This window comes from Engraulis encrasicolus, chromosome 20 (assembly GCF_034702125.1).
Source record: "Engraulis encrasicolus isolate BLACKSEA-1 chromosome 20, IST_EnEncr_1.0, whole genome shotgun sequence".
Classification (NCBI taxonomy): domain Eukaryota; kingdom Metazoa; phylum Chordata; class Actinopteri; order Clupeiformes; family Engraulidae; genus Engraulis; species Engraulis encrasicolus.
The window spans coordinates 7,065,200-7,082,749 of record NC_085876.1 but is presented as its reverse complement, the minus strand read 5'-3'; the positions used below and the strand labels follow the sequence as shown (position 1 = coordinate 7,082,749).

Sequence of the window (17,550 nt, the reverse complement as noted above, 5' to 3'; positions counted from 1 at the left end):
CACACACACACACACACACACACACACACACACACACACACACACACAAAACCAGCCCCTTGCCATAAGAGGGAAGGGGTAACTGAATATGGAGTGACTCTGGCAGGGTCTCTGTATTTGGCTGTGTGTGTGTGTGTGTGTGTGTGTGTGTGTGTGTGTGTGTGTGTGTGTGTGTGTGTGTGTGTGTGTGTGTGTGTGTGTGTGTGTGTGTGTGTGTGTGTGTGTGTGTGTGTTTGTGTGTGCGCGCGTGTGTGTGTGCTCATGTGTGCGCGCGTGTGTGTCTGTATTTGGAGCTGGACGCATAGCTGGGTGCCTGTGTGGTGGTCTCGTCTTACGTAGTGCTGGTGTCCGGCCAAGGAACCCCAACACATGTGTGCTGTCAAACAGGCACACACAGAAACACTGTCAGACAGGCGGAGGATAGAGCAACACTGGTACTGAACGTGGGAAGAGGAGGATAAACCTATAGAGTCACAGAAGGTGAAAACAGGAAGGATAAGGAAGGGACGATACGGAAGGTGACGGAGAGCAATAAGAGGTAAATATGACTCTGAAAGTGGGAATTCTCCCTGTCGTATTGGCTACCGGTTTAACAACAGTGTGACCAGACATCCCTGTTTGCTGGGAATGGTCCTCAAGTCCCCTGTTTTTAAGCTTTTGATAGCCAATTTGAAAATTTGAAATTATCATTATTGATATATCAACATAATTATTCATTAATAACCTTGGGAAATGCTAATATACAAGATTGTAGCCATTAATACTAATTTATTATTTTAATAATGATATTGATTGCAGAACTGGAAGGCCTAATGTCATCCACAATGTTTTCTGTGGAGAAAAAGTACCTGCTTGTCATTCATGGTCAGTAATACAGTACTAATACACGAGTGACAATAAGTGTTTTTACTGAGAGATGTGTAGCTGAAGGCCTGGCTACTACACAAGGTCAGACAGAAGACAGCTGATAAGCCAGGAATGCTAGGAGAGATTTGAATGAAAGGAGAGCTTAGAGGAAACTAACCGTTGATAACATCAGGCCAGCATTACAAGGTTATGTTGAGATCTGTAGCGAATCAATCACACTTGTAGGCCTATAGTTTTTAAGATTCAAGATGCAAGATTGAAGAGACTTATTGTCATTTACAGAAGGCAACAAAATTCCAGCTTGATGGAAATTTCATTTTATAATAGGCCTACTAATTGATTATCATTCTGAGAGGCATCGTTTTTTCTCATGTGCAATGTCATTATGCATTCTCTCTCATGGGCTCATGGAAATGGTGTAATTGACAGGTTGTTAAGACCACCATTACACGGTTAGGCTAAGACCCATAGACAAAGGGGGGCTGATGTGAAACTAGGTGGGGTGGGTGCTAATGACAACATTAAGAAACAATTACATGCTCAGTTCTGTTCGCAACCTGATCGCCGTCTGTATTGATGGGAAAGCTCAGTGAGCCAATAAGCTATCAAAAATGGCCGACGTTCATGATATACACAGAGGACAGCTGCATAAAGCGTGTACAGGAACTGTAAACAAACACTAATCATCAGACGTATGAAGCCTAGTATACCTAGTATACGGAATTAGGGATGCAAATAATTGATTCATTGATTGTTTGTTGATTTACCTTATCGATCGAATCATGATTCATTGTATTTCTCCTTAAAAAAAAAATCTAAACATTTTAATTGAAAATTAGATAAAATGCTAATTTTAAATGAATTTCTATTTACACTCTTTACTACGCTTTAGCTACTCTTGAATCCAAAGTCATTGAAATCTTCCCACTCTTCACACCCTTCTCTTAACATACACTTCATCATGTCCATTTCACCTGGGTCTCTCAGCAATAGAGTTGGCAATTAATTGCTGAAGTCGATTAATCGATTAATTGTAATGTTTTACCACTTGTTAAGAAAGCTTTACTACCATAGCACTACACCACTATGACATGACACAGAGTAATACATTACGACTTGGTCATTGTTACCTTGGTAACAACAAACTTATACCAGGCATCGTGTCTTAACACATTAAGTGGCAAGGCTGCTTTAAGTGGCACCTCAGAAACATGGGAACTAGAACCACTAAGCGCAGCTTTTTCTAAAGAGTGATGCCCAATGCTTTTCTTAACAGGCTTGTTAACCATGAGTTATCTAAACCGAAATGTATCAACTGTTACTTCCCTGGTCAGATTATGAGCCCAACCTAAAACACGTACTGGCAGGCCTGTAGGCCTTTAGCCATAACTAGATGATATAGTAAGCGTATGATCATGGCAGTGTCTGCTTCCCTACGTTTATTGAAACACTATCATTTAGGCCTACACACAGACATTGGCATCTCTTTCACAAACTGGAGAAACATTACAGCAAACACAGCTGGCATTTGGTGTTCTTGTTTTTGTGTATTTCAGTGTGTGTGTTTGTGTGCGTGCGTGGGTGTGGAGAGAAAGAGAGAGAGAGAGAGAGAAAGAGAGCGACAGACAGACAGAAAGACAGAGAGACAGAGAGAGGGAACGGCAGAGTTAGTCAAGAAAGCCTATGCTATTCTAGCCCTAGCAATCCACGGAGTGTTTCTCAACTCCTATAAATAACCAGTAGCCACGGCAGAAGGCATGCGAAGTGCCTGCAGTAGTGGTGGCGAGGATGGGTGGAAGGAGTGCTAGGGGGGCAGATGGGGGTCTGTGGTTGGTGGTGATGAGGGTGGGGTTGAGGGTGGGGGGTGAAAGGGGGTTGGACATGGTGACTTTGACGTGCCAGTCTGACTTGGTGAACGTTAAAGGGCTTTGTCATCACTAGCCAGAAGTTAACTCTCACTATCCAAACATATACTCACTACCAGTAAAAGTAGCCAATACGTTTTCTTTTCTACCAGCCAAACTGAATTTTGGTCACTTGGTGTGTGTTGATTTGGAGCCCTGGTGACCGCTATAGGGTACCCCACCACCATCACGTTTCCCATCTCACACATAACCACATACACACGCGCCTCGTTAACAACCCTGACAAACACAACAGCTGCAGCCAGCCACTGGAACCTCTTTAAAAAAACTCTGCCCATCTCCTCTTTCCCCCTCCATCCAACACTCTTCTCATCTTTTCCAATCTTTCTGTCCATCCGTCCATCTGTCTGACCTGACCCATCCATCCATCCATCATCTTCACTTGCATCATGCTTCATTCCTCTTTTCGACCAATGACCTCTGATATATTCCCAATACTTCTCCCTGTACTCCTCAGAAGCATTGCGACTTTTTTGTTTTGGAATTCTTCTAAGAAATCCTATTGTAATTTGCACATATGATGAGAGCGAATGGCGCTCCTCTCCTCCTGTGCAGCAATGACCCTCACTCCTCACTTAGTGTTCAAGTTTATTAACCCCTAAATGTTTTGGAAAGCATTATTTTAAAGATTAACAAACTACAGGCATCCCTTTTTTTCTCTGAGTCATTGGTTTTATACCACTATGGTTCTTTTCAAGACTTCCTAAATGCTCTTTTTCTTTGGCAACCTCTGTTCCCGCGAAGTGATGACCTTAGATATGATGATGACCGCTATATTTACCGTATTAAGGTCACTTTCCTTTGCAGTCTTCTCCCCAACACTCTCTCTTCTCATTGATCTCAGTTCTAAACACACATGTGATGAGAATGACATTTGGTAAACATCATTTCAACCACATTCCTGATCCAGGTCTAAGACCAATTGAACCATATAGTTTTTAAAAATGCAGTTTCCATTCAACACTTATGGGACCAAACACATATAGAATATACCAAATACAAGAAAGAAGGAGTGAAAGTGACTCTCAAAGTATAGGGTCAACATGTGGCATTTTTTTAGGTGCATGAATCCCAGTGTTTGAATTAAGGAAAAAAATACAGTGTTGACTCAACACTGTATTTTTTTCCTTAATTCAAACACTGGGATTCATGCACCTAAAAAAATGCCATTTACAGTTTTAGCTTTCATCACAGACTGCCATACTGTATTCTTAGAAAAATATCTCACAAGTGTACAGAGACAGGTCCCTACTTTGGTGAACAGCTGTTGCCTTATATCTTATCTCTGGAGGTCAGGTTGTTATGCTTGTGGTGGGTACAGTGTGGTTGTGTGCTTATGGGGACAGTATGCCTTGTTGTTGTGACGGCTTATTGTCTCTGTGTGTGTGTACATTACGTAAGTGCCTGCCATTCTTGTATGTGAGGTGTCATGGTGCGCTTGAGAGTTTAAGGTCACAAACAAAGTCAGGTATAATGCTGTGTGTGTGTGTGTGTGTGTGTGTGTGTGTGTGTGTGTGTGTGTGTGTGTGTGTGTGTGTGTGTGTGTGTGTGTGTGTGTGTGTGTGTGTGTGCGTGTGCGTGTGTGCGTGTGTGTGTGCGCGCCCTGTTGTGTGCGTGCGTGTGTGTGTATGATCTACCTGTGTTTGTGGTTAGCTTTCACTCTGAACCTGGGCCAGATGAGAATGTTCCATTGACCTCAATAAGAAGATGCTGCCGAACACGATCTCAAACCCGACCTTGTGACTGGCTGCTCACTGACAGTTACGTGTGCACCTCAGATACTTTCCAGCAAGTTCTATCATACTTTGCACAACAATAACAAACAAAAGCATCATGGGTCATGAGTTTTCTGGGCTAGTCCGTAAATGGATAGAGACTGCCACAGTAAAATAAATGTACATGCCACCAAAATATTGTGACTTGAGTTTTTGCACTAATGCAAAGCCATGCACCGAGTCCACCAGTGTCCAGACGTTCTTTCGTTCAGCTTCCATTGTTTTGTTTCTCATATAGTGCACTATAGGTAGCATGAATGTGTGAACATTTCAGGTTGGGCTTGTATCTTCTCTACATCTCTACTAAATTGGCAAGACATTAGCAGGGGCATTTTGGGGAGTGACTGAGTTTATACTAGCCTACACCTCACTTGCCTATGTCAATATTTTCCCATCTGTCTAGATGGTTCAGTGGGCCTCCACCAAAATATTTAGTCTAAATTCCGTCAGCAACACACCTCTACTCCACATGTTGCAGAGGCTGCAATCTTTGCTCTTTAAGAGCAATGTTTTGGTAACACTTTATAATAATGTCTGCTTATAAAGACTTAGTAATCAATTAACTAATGATGAATGAAACATTAACAAATGTTTTTATTATTAGCTATATTTTGTTCATACTTTATAAAATATCTACAAATATAATGATCATGATTTCACAAATCTTTAAACAAAGTATTATCAGTCATTTAAAAACAATTTGTAAATATTTGAGAAATATAAAATATTAACATAACATTTACAAACATTTACGAGTCATTTACAAACATTTGTTAATGCTTTCTTCATCATTTGTTCATTATTTACTAAGTGTTATTAATGCTTTATAAGCAGACATTATTATAAAGTGTTACCAATGTTTTACCCCATCTTTGTAGATGTTTCCCTTGACGCGCCCCAGAAAGTTGACCCTCTAGTAGACGGTCAGCACCCCTTCTGTGACCTCAGTGATGAATTTGAGACTCACGTTGTCATTCTAATAGCAGAAGGGGTGGGTTGATTTGGGTGATCGTTAGCTGCCTCCTTGTGACCCAAATACTGTTCCCACCAGCTATTAGTAAACACTGACCTGATAATAAATAGCCCCCCGTTACACCGCGCGCCACCAGCAACCACCTGAGAGTCTTTCCAAAACACGAAGCAGAGTGTGGAACAGGAGAGACTCGCCACACCTGTTTCAGTCTTTCTCAAAGCTCTCACCTCTCACCTATGGTTTACACTATTGCAATACAATATGTAACTTTTAAAAGGCTGGGCTATCGGGTAGTTCCTGTTGGCAGAGGGGTTTCTTGTCCCGGGCCCAGGGAGAGAGAATTGGGTCCTTTTTTTTTTTTTACCAAGAACGAAAGTACAGAAAACACTGCCCTCTGAATACTCTGCTCACTCTACTTTTTTTTTTTTTTTTTTACTTTTCTTTCACTGCAAGAATTAATAATAAGAAAGGAACAAAGAAAGAAAGACAGAAAGAAAAAGAAAAAAAACAGTATTCAGTTTGTGGTGTTTTTTGCCTTACACCTGCACTCGTATCGCTGAACGCTTGTACACAAGGACCTTCATGTGCTTTGGGCCCTCTGTATCATGTATTGGGTTTGGGGCCGTATCAGATGACTTTGTCTTGGGCCCAGCGAAATCCGTCAGTGGCCCTGACAACATGTCTTAACTGCAAGGAATGGTACCACCTGAGAGCAACAAAATCTGTTCCATTACATTATTTTTTTGTTGGACTGTGAGGTGATTGGGATGGAATCTTTCTCCCCTTCTAGCAGACACCTTTTCACAATAACGTTTGTAGCGGAATTTTACTGGCACACACAGAAACCTAGGAAGTAAACTCTAATAAAATCTCATAATATGCACTGTTTCACCAGTGGAACGCTGAAGTACTTATGGAGAAGACTTAACTACCATTTTACAGAGGTACTTTGACATTACTCAGAGTCTTCAGTTAATACTACTTTTCCATTGTGTTAACACCAAATTTATAACAGGGCACATGTTTTAAGAGTTTACACAAGTAATGAAAATACACTGCTCACTGATGTAATTTATAAATAAATAATGGTGATGCAAAGCATACTAATAGAGACTTACAAAGATGACCAAGTGTCTTTAATCATGTCATCAATGGAAAATCAGGAGAATGACTCACACAGGGTAGGGGCGGGGTCAGGGTTGATGTGGATGGGGAAGGCATTTTTAATGGGGGGTTGGGGCATTCCTAGAGATGCTAGAGACGGAGGGAGAGAGAGGAAGGGGGATTTCATACACACATATTCGTGTGGACAGATGGAGGGTAATTTAAGCGCTAGGGACTCTCACCCGTGCCTCTGATAACATAGTATTTTTAGACAGTGATCCATGCCCCTCACTCACTCAATACAATATATCACTACACATGTTTGTGTTTTACAGTTTGAGCGTGTTTGTGTTTGTGTTTGTGTTTGTTTTTATGAATTACTATAAATGTGAGTGTGTTTATCAGTGTGAATTTTTATATGTTAGTGTTTCATCTGAATTCAGATTCCGACACTTAGTTCAGCTTGGCATTATTCGAGTGGCTAGACTAATTGGCATGGGGTTGCATTTTATTTTTAGAGAGAATATATTTATCTTGTGCACACATTTTAGTTAGACAGATGGTCCCCGTGCCCTTAAGATCCTCCACACTGCCTTGCCAAGATTGTCATTTATGGACGACGGCTAAATAAAAAACAAAACATCTCACACAGCAGACAGGGCTCTGGGAATTTCAGTGTATAATCGCAAGCCTTGCAGTGATGTGTTATTTATGACCCACCGGGCCGCAAAACCGCTAAAGTTGAATGCCAGGACGTTCATCAGCACTTTGAAAAGGGAGCTAAAACCTGACCCTGAAACTCTCCCAGCCTCCATGCCCCGCCTCCATGTCCCCGGCCTCTCAAAAAAAAAACCCTCCCCATAACACTCACAGCTGTCAGTCACTTCCCGGGGCGTAGGGTTGCTACACTAGGCAGGATACTCTCTCCCTCCCAGTGCAGCTGCCTAAATGTGTTGGACGCATGGCAGACACTTATGATCCGTCTCTGTCTCTCTGTACCGATAATTAATGTTTATCATCATTACGTCTTCCCTACAGGAGAGCCACTGTGTGAAGGAAGTCAGCCAAGCACTCAACCAATCAAGCTACTCCAGCAGTTGCCACACTGTCTGGAGAGACATCCCTCCGTCTGTCTGCCTGTCTGCCAGTCTTCTTCACGTGCGGTTGTGTGTCTAAAGTGCCAACGTGTCGAAGTGTGTTTCAAATTATTACCGAGGTGAGTCCAAGAAAGTGTCACTGAGCGAAATAAGAGAATAACAAGATGGCCCCCAAGAAGAAGGCCTCTCGCGCTAAGAAGGAGGGCATGCCCGAGGTTATCCCAGAGGCTCCCGTGGTGATTTCACCAGCGCCACCCTCCGAGACCACCACCACCACCACCACCACCACCCCCGAAACCGTCATCCCGCCACCCGCCTCCGACGCCGTGTTCGTCTCCGAGGGCGTGAAGAAGATCGAGGCCCCTCTGAACGTGGAGCACCTGAACCGCCTCAACGGCCTGCCCCTCCCACTGCCCCTGCCTCCGCCATTCCTCCGGCCCGGAGAGAGGGGCCTGGGCATCGGCCAGGAGCTGACCCGGCCCCTGCACGGCTCGGCCATGCTGGAGGAGCTGAGCCGCATGCGGCAGGAGCGCTTCCTCACCGACATGGAGCTGGCCTGCAAGACCAAGGCCTTCGACGTCCACAAGCTGGTCATCTCCTCCGTCAGCCAGTACCTGCGGGAGGTGCTGGCCAAGGACCCCGGGCTCAAGCGGCTGGAGCTGCCCACACTCTCACCCCTGGGTAGGTATAGGTCTCAGTAATAGCCCACACTCTCACCCCTGGGTAGGTATAGGTCTCAGTAATAGCCCACACTCTCACCCCTGCATAGGTATAGGCCTGTTAACAAGACATATAGCCCACCCTCTCCCCCATTGGTAGGTATAGGCCTATAGGGAAGACTAGAACACTCCCCCATTGGTAGGTATAGGCCTATAGGGAAGACTAATAGCACACCCTCTCCCCCCTGGATAAGTATGGGCCGGTCTTATAGCACACACTCTCACCCCTGGGTAGATACAGGCCTCAGGTTGCATCCAGGGACGCTGCCAGAAAACGTGAGCCCCATAAAAGATTTATCAAAGCAATACTATTAAAATAATATTTATTTAAACCATTGATGCCTAAGGCACCTGCAAAAAAGTGTGCTGAATGCCTGAGCCCTTTTTAAGAAAAGCTGCCCTCAGCCTACAAAAACATAAATATCTCAGCTTCTGAAGCACAAACAAATACTCACTAAGTTGCATTTAAACACCACCCTTATCTTTCATGAGAATGTGTTGATTCATCTCAAACAAACAGAGATATTGAATGAAGTTGTCTCAACTCTCATGAGCCTGAATGTTGCGTAATGCAGCTCCAGGTGTCAGGGCCAATGTTGCGCAATGCAACATCAGGCATCAATGGGTTAACATGTATTGCTTACATTTATTAATAGTAGCCCTCAAAGCCCTGTCAGTGCCAGATGGTGCCCTAGAATCATCCTTACTTTCCTGCACCCTCTCACCCCTGGGTATAGGTGTAGGCGGATCCTCTGTGGCATCACTGTTTACACTCAACCACCTGAGTTATGGAGTCAGTAGATTCAGAAAGTACGTAGATAGGCCTCAGGTTGCGTTGCATCATGTTGGGCTCAGAAAATATTGTACAAGTCGTTCCAATAAATCATCTAGCCGTGAATCTTGGCCACATTAAAAATTATGTATACTGCTATAATAGTATTAATAGACCTTAAACAGTCCCCTGGCAGTGCCAGGTAGTCTTAAATTTCCCACAACCCTCCCTCATCCCTTGGTAGGACCTCTGCGTAGACTGTCTTACTTTGGGTGGGGGCATACAGTTCAGGTTCATAAAGTTCATAGACGCTATGCCATATAGTGGTATACTGTAAGAATGGTTTATTCTATGACTCCTCTGCCCAGGTGTTGTTCAGGTGCGGTTTTGGGCCCAGTGAAAGAAAATAATGTTGGGTACAATTTCCACCATATAATAGTTCTCTATGAAAATAGAGTTCGAGGCTCTGATGCCTGTAGCTTAGGCCTCAGGTCGGATCAGGTTGGGTCCAGAAAACACAGATCCTTGCACCTATTAGTTTATCCTCTCAGCCCTCCGTAGTTAGGGCAGACCACTTCAGTTGGGTAGGGGGTTTTATGGGTTGGGGCAGACCACTTCAGTTGGGTAGGGGGTTTTATGGGTTGACACCATAGCCCACTGAGCCATGGCAGCCCAATTGTTGTTACTATCACAATAATATTACGGTAGTAGAATTGGTTGGATGTACTGTACACATACAGCATACCCCTTTGAACTATACAAATAAACACAGAGGTGTTCACACTAAAAGTAGAAGTAAATTGTACCTAATTAGGTGGCTAGACATTATTACTGAACAAAACCTAAAAAGAACACCCCCCCACATTTGATCCAACCAGTGCAGGTGTATCGCTCTATTGTAACGGCACACTAGTTACTCAGTGAAGTGACTTGTGGTGGAAGGGAACTACGGCAGGTCTTGTGTTTTAATTATACTTTTACTTTGATGTCCTTTGAATAAACATAACTGACACCACCAAAATACCTGCCCATCCTCCTCCTTTTCATCCTCTCCTCTCCTCCTCCCCTCCTCCTCCTTCTCCCCTCTCTTCCCCTCCTCCTCCCCTCTCCTCCTCCTCCTCCTCCCCTCTCTTCCCCTCCTCCTCTCCTCCCCTCTCCTCTCCTCTCCTCTCCTCCTCCATCTAGGCCTGGCTAATGTGATCACCTTTGCCTACCTGGGTCGTGTCCACATGTCCCTGTACACGGTGGGCTGCACGCTGTGGGCCGCCATGGTGCTCCGCATCCCCCACCTGCTGCAGATGTGCAGCGACTTCCTGCTGTCTGAGCTCAGCATGCAGGTCTGATATAGGCTTGCATTTTATAATATATCGTTTTTCTTTTTCTTTTTTGTGAATTTATTTGAGAATTGTCTTTTTATGTTTATTATTTCATTTTTTTAAATGATTTTAATTATTAGGAATGTTTATTTATTATTTATTATTCTTTTTGTTTTATACCATTTTAAAAAATTATTTAAGATATGAGATGAGATGAGATGAGATGATCATTTCATCTCATCTCATCTCATATGCTATTTTATTTTTATGCTATACTTTTTATCCATTTCTCAGTGCTATCACTGTTATCCTTTCATAATAGTGATTTTATTTTAATTTTTGTAGTGATTTTAATGTATTTATCCATTTGTAATTGGCAATTCATTTATATTTCATTCGTTTCATTTGTGTTCTTTACATCTGTGATGTAAATTAAACTACCTCTGCCATTTGTATGTGCCATGCACTGTGCAAATAAAGATGTCCATGTCCTTGTCCTTGCGCTGCAGACGTGCGTGTACATCTGGAACATGGCCACTGCGTACGGGCTGGCGGTGGTGAGGGACGCCTCTCGCCGCTACGTGCTCCAGAACTTCGCCCAGTTCACCGACACGCCGCAGTTTAACCAGCTCACCCTGGAGCAGATCGCATCCTTCCTACAGGACGATAACCTAGTGCTGCCTACTGAGATCACTACTTTCCAGGTGAAGGCAGCATACTGTTGTCCACACATACGTACAGTAGATATAGACACACTCAAACACACACGGGCAAACACAAACACACACACACACACACTTTTATGTTCCCCATAACCATCTAGATAACCACCAGAGACAGTAAGATGCTATTGGGATATGCCAACGTAATGCATTGCTATGGGGCCCAAACGTGATCAGGTTCCCTTCTGCATAAAGGAAATCGTAATAAGGCACCTCTTTCTCTCTTTACTCTCTCTTTTGCCACCCTCATCACATAGCACACAGACACAGACACACACACACCGCCTCTCTCTCCCTCCGGACATCCCCATAAATGCATGGCCTCGAGCTTCTATGTTAAGCCTCCCAGGTGGCACAGACAGGCCCGCCGACAGGGGCGGAGCAAAGGGATATGTTGTAGGTTGTCCCGGGCCCAGGGAGATAGGGGTCCCAGAATTGGATCACCATTACATTGTATGTATTGGATAGGGGGCCCTTTCAGATGACTTTTTGCCGGGGCCCAGCAAAAGTTGTCAGCGGCCCTGGGCACAGACACATAAACAACATGCACCCATTCACCTTCGTATGGGGCTTTCGCCTGGAATTATTCACCGCCGCCTGCATTTAAGCTGCCAATCTCAGACAAATAAGGCAACAGTTACAGATTCAGGTTCCTCTGCCTCTGTTTACCGGGTAAATAATTCAGGCTAAACTTCACACATTTGCCTGCTTGCTGGAGCAACACCTGTTCCAGAACACCTGATCCATGTTCAAGGCACAGCTGAAGAAACTGTACCTTCTGAAAAAGCCTTTAAATACACACACCACACACGTTGGATACATGAACACGGTGGCCTGCATCTATATTCAAAGGCGAGAATAGATAGATACTGTAGACTGCCTTTCAGACCAAGCCCAAACAGGAATGTTATTTACAGCTGTCTATATTTACACAGGAAATGTGTTGCGTCTAAAAAGAAGAGATGGGATGAGATCCGCAGTTGAGATCCACACTATTAATAATACACGAGGGACTTGTGGATATCTAAACATGGCTGTGTGTGTGTGTGTGTGTGTGTGTGTGTGTGTGTGTGTGTGTGTGTGTGTGTGTGTGTGTGTGTGTGTGTGTGTGTGTGTGTGTGTGTGTGTTTGCTTATGTACGCATCTGTTTCACTGGGTGTACAGTGTATGTATCTCTCTCTCTCTCTCTCTGTAGTGTAGTGTATGCATGCATATGTGTGTATGTGTGTTCACTGGGTGGATGTGTGTGTCTGTGCATGAGTATACACTGTAGTATATTAATGTGTCCATGTGTGTCTGGATCTCTCCCGGGGGGCAGGTGGCCATGAAGTGGCTGGACTTCGACCCCCAGCGCCAGGCCCACGCGGCCGAGGTGCTGTCCCACGTGCGCTTTGAGACCATCCCCGCCAACGAGCTGGTGAGCGAGGTGAGTATCAACCTTCAGCCTCACGGGGGGGGGGCGACGCGGCTCAGAGGGCTAGTGTGCCGTACTGTTGCACGCCTTCAGTTCCAGCCCAAGGTTGCTTCCTGGTCCTTCCCCATCTCTCTCTCTCTCCCCATTCGTCCATTCTCCCTCACTGTCCTGTGTGAATAATACAGGTGTAACACCCCCCTCATACTAGACCCAGCTCTTGCCAAGACCTAGACCCTTCCCTAAATCAAACAGTCAGTGAAGAACTGTTGCCGCAAGCGTGTGGATTGGAGTGCAGCTGCAGTTTTAGACGCCAAGAATTACTCTATGTACCACCCACTGAGGTGTCCCTCTTTGCTAAGGGATGATGCGTCCCAACTTAACCTGTTGTTAACCCATTATTTCCCCATTATTAACCTATTGTAACCCTGTTATTAACCCATTGTTGTTATTGCTCACCTCAGGTGCAGCCAGTGGCGCGCATGATGATGGACCCTCAGTGTCACCGCCTGCTGGTGGACGCCATGAACTACCACCTGCTGCCCCACCAGCAGAACCTGCTGCAGTCCAGGCGCACCGCCGTGCGCGGCAGCCAGGTGGCGCTGCTCACCATCGGTGGCAGGCCGTCACTCACGGAGAGGACACTCAGCCGTGAGGTGAGACGATCAGATAGGGATGAGGTAGTGCTAAAGCACCTTTACCTTACTGGACAAAAGGACTGCCCTTTTGACAGTTTTTTCCCCCAGAATGTTCTGTGTTCAACATAACATAGCATTATATTACATGGTAACACAATATAACATAACAAGGAAGTTTCGCATGCCCCCTGCCCCCCACCTCAAGCACCTGCCCCTCAAAATGTCTGTGCATGCCACTGCTGTCAAGCACTCACTCACACTCACCATAATGCAGGTTAATGATGCAGGTTAGCATGTGACTCAACAGGTTGACCACACAGAACAATATATCATACTTCATTCTAAGCAAAGCTTGGCCTCAGATAGCAACATTCCTATCTCTTCTTAACTTTTGTCACTTTTTTACTACCTGTCTAAAGGATTGTGCTGTATTTAGAATACATTATTTTAGAACACTGACCCAGGACACTCATGCAGCGAAAGAATCATGCATATTTGCGTGCGACACAACAGCTTCACAACTCATACACACCACCACAACACCCCACAACAGTGCTCTTAACACCAGAGTGCCCTTGTAACCATAGCTTGTCAAACAAACGAATTCAAACAAATTACCACACTTCACAAATTCGTAAAAAATCCTACTTAATCATGACCTATTAATCATGTTTGAACCCTGGTGAGTATTCTAAGAAAGTGGCTCAACAGTGAAGGAGGTTAAGTTAACCTTGAGGTAGTGGTAAATCATCTAATAGAAGAGCTCAGAATCCCCATTTTCTCAACAAAATGACACCTGTGCGATATCTATTAGCAGGTTTACCACTTCCTGTAGGTTAACTTAGTTCTTGAAATACATGGGTTTCCGTTTGTGAACAATTCCTGGCTGTGAGACCCTGGCTGGCTGCACACACTGTTCAACCTCTGATTGTTGGAAACTGCTGTCACTCAAAAAATGAGCTCACGCGGTTGGCTGCTTAGGATCTTGCCCCTCCTCACATCACAAATGTTTGTATACCCCCCAGGTCCTGTGGAGAGACCCGCGTGAAGGTGGTGCCACCTGGCGTCACCTGACCCAGCTGCCGGCCAAGAGCTTCAACCAGTGTGTGGCGGTCATGGACGGCTTCCTGTACGTGGCCGGAGGAGAGGACCAGAACGACGCCCGCAACCAGGCCAAGCACGCCGTCAGCACCCTCAGCAGGTAGGCTTTAGGGGCGTAAATAATCATCAATTTGTATCGAAGCATCGATCCTACAGCCGACAATCGAATCATATCGTATCGTGGGACATTCTTACGTATCGAAAATAATAAAATCGCTGACCCCTGCCTAATGCCCTAGCTCCATGACATAATGGAAGTGGAATTGGAAAAAAATCGTATCGTATCATGGGGCATGTTTGACTTGTCACTGCAACTGAATCAAGCCATAATCCTGTTTCGTTGACCATTCTGTCCCCTCCACCTCCCCCCCCTCACCTGTGCCCCAGGTATGACCCGCGCTTCAACACCTGGCTACACCTGGCCAGCATGCGGCAGAAGCGCACCCACTTCAGCCTGGTGGCCACTGGGGGGCGCCTGTTCGCGGTGGGCGGCCGCAACACCGAGGGCCTGCTGGCCACCATCGAGAGCTACACGCCCTCGACCAACGTCTGGCAGCTGCGCGCGCCCATGGAAGCGCCCCGCTGCTGCCACTCCAGCGCCACCATGCCCTCCGGCGACATCCTGGTGACCGGCGGCTACGTCAACTGCGCCTACACGCGCTCCGTGGCCGCCTACAGCCTGGAGAGCGACAGCTGGAAAGAAGTGGCGCCCATGGAGACCCCCAGAGGCTGGCACTGCAGTGCCACGCTGGAGGGACGGGTGTACGTTGTGGGTGGCAGCCAGCTGGGCTCCGGAGGTGAGCGCGTGGACGTGCGCACCGTGGAGGTGTACCAGCCCGACTCGGGCACCTGGAGCCGCGTGGCCCCTCTGCCTCTGGGGGTGAGCACGGCCGGGCTGTCGGTGCTGGGAGGCCAGCTGTTCCTGCTGGGCGGCTGGAACGAGGCGGAGAAGCGCTACAAGGCCGCTGTGCAGCGCTACGACCCCAAGACGGACGCCTGGGCGGCCGGAGAGGAGCTTCCGGAACCCACCGTGGGCGTGTCCTGCTGCGCCCTGGCCCTGCCCCCGCGCCACGTCACCCGGCGACACCGCAACACGCCCAACTCCACCGGCAACGTCAACAACAGCATCAACAACAACGTCAATACCGTCAATAATAATGTGATCATCTGCCCGCCACATCCTGTCATCTCTTTCCAGTGCGAGCAGCTGCAGCATACCTTTGCCTAAGCGAGAAGAGAGAATGGAGGAGAGGAAAAAGGGAGAAAGGAGAGAGAGTTACCGATGAGAATATGATGGAGTGGTAGAGGGAGGAGGAGGAGGAGGAGGAGGAGGCAGAGGATGAAGAGTGAGCAAGGGCGCAAGGCAGAGAAGATGAGTGTTGAGGTAATTGAGGAGTATTCGTGGTTTTGATTCGGAGCAATCAATAAAGCCAGGGCCCACGTCATTAAAGAATGTGAAATGACCTAACTGAAGTCAGCATTCAGTGTGTACAACATTAGCACGGGAAAAATCTGTGATGTAGCAGTCAAACACTGGGTGACTGGTGAACTGTGTGTGTGTGTGTGTGTGTGTGTGTGTGTGTGTGTGTGTGTGTGTGTGTGTGTGTGTGTGTGTGTGTGTGTGTGTGTGTGTGTGTGTGAGTGAGAGAGAGAGAGACAGAGTGAGTATGAGTGTATGTGTGTGTACGTGTGTGTGTGTGTATGTGTGAGGTGTGTGAGACAATAGGTGTTTAGAGTGTCAGTGATGGGAGATGTGATAGTGAAGCGTGTGTTGAGAGACTGAACATGCACATTGAAGACAGTATGAAAGAAGTTTAGCATTTGAGCCTCTATGTTTTTTTTGACAAATATCTTTTGCACTTTTATTTATTTTGGCCGGAGTTCATAATATGCATTGATAATCTCTACATCATACACATCATAATCCGAAGACTACACAATGGATACATTTATTTTATCAACAGTTAATTTATAGATGTTATCCCTATGTTATTATTATGTATTATTTGTCAAAGTAGATTAACTCAGAACTAAACAAAAATGGTTAAAAAAACAATAAAATTAATGTAAAAAAAAAAAAGTACCATTACATGTAACATGTATGGTTACTGTAGTGACAAAAAGAAGACTTTTATACGGTAAGATGTTGCGAGGAAAGTTACGTGAAGACACACTATACTACATGAGAATGTGAACGTGACACTCTCACCTACGCAGTCCCAGGCCAAGAGGGGGATATAACTGGACACGCCATGGCTCCGCCTTCTCGCCCCCACCTCATCCACCTGCTTTGTGACATCACATTCTAAGAATGTTCGCGACCATCAGTCGGTCTGTCTGTCAGTCACCAAAGCCCTTAGTGGTTAGTCACCACACTGACTTAAATAGCGCACACTTTGATTAACTTGCAGACACTGCCACCAAGTGGCTCGTTACAACACCAGTTTATTTTCAACAACACTGATGTAGGTTCAGAAAGCAGGTAATACTTCCTTTCCCTGAAATCACTGAAACAGTGATTTTGACCTTCTTCCTAGGAGCTAATGGTAGTTTACTGGTCCACACCTGATATCAGACACCCTTTTAGGTCAGATTAAGAGGAAAGACAAATTATGATTGCCCTTAATTCGACTCATTGAGTATACTGTGTATGTGTTACTGGATTTTACATATCTATCTCCCATGGAGCATATAATATGTGCCATAGACCTCTAAGTCGGTTTGACACGGGACCCCCCATGGCCTGAGACTACGAGAGGTGTGACGTCACCCACAGTTGACCTTTGACCTTAAGAAACCTGTAGCGAGCGCCAGTGGAACTACCGGGATGCCTGCCCAATGAGTGACACACCACCAGATAAGGCAGCGCATGAATGGTGTTAGAGGAGAGAAATAGAACTAATGTTGAATTGGATTATCATTAATGTGGCAAAGCGTTTTTTGTTGTTTTGCATTAGGCCGACCCCATTTGTGAAGATAAGGTAGAGGAGGGAAGAGGATTTGGATTCAGGGGTGGATGGTCTCAGATGGCGAACAGTTAGCGGGAGGGACACAGAAATGTTATGTGGGTTGTTTTGTTTGATCCCAGCAGTTTCACTGAATAAAGCCAACTTGATCCAACAAAATGAAA

The 17,550-nt window shown here is 45.6% G+C and overlaps 1 protein-coding gene across 1 annotated transcript; it reads left to right on the top strand.

Moving 5' to 3' along the window:
• The first annotated feature begins 383 nt into the window (after positions 1–383).
• Positions 384–17,550, top strand: klhl43 (kelch-like family member 43). The gene is made up of 8 exons (XM_063185279.1): positions 384–538; positions 7,683–8,422; positions 10,418–10,569; positions 11,058–11,252; positions 12,589–12,696; positions 13,146–13,337; positions 14,345–14,520; positions 14,808–17,550. Exons 2-8 carry the CDS (start codon positions 7,906–7,908, stop codon positions 15,646–15,648), a joined length of 2,181 nt encoding a protein of 726 aa, XP_063041349.1. The 5' UTR covers positions 384–538; positions 7,683–7,905; the 3' UTR covers positions 15,649–17,550.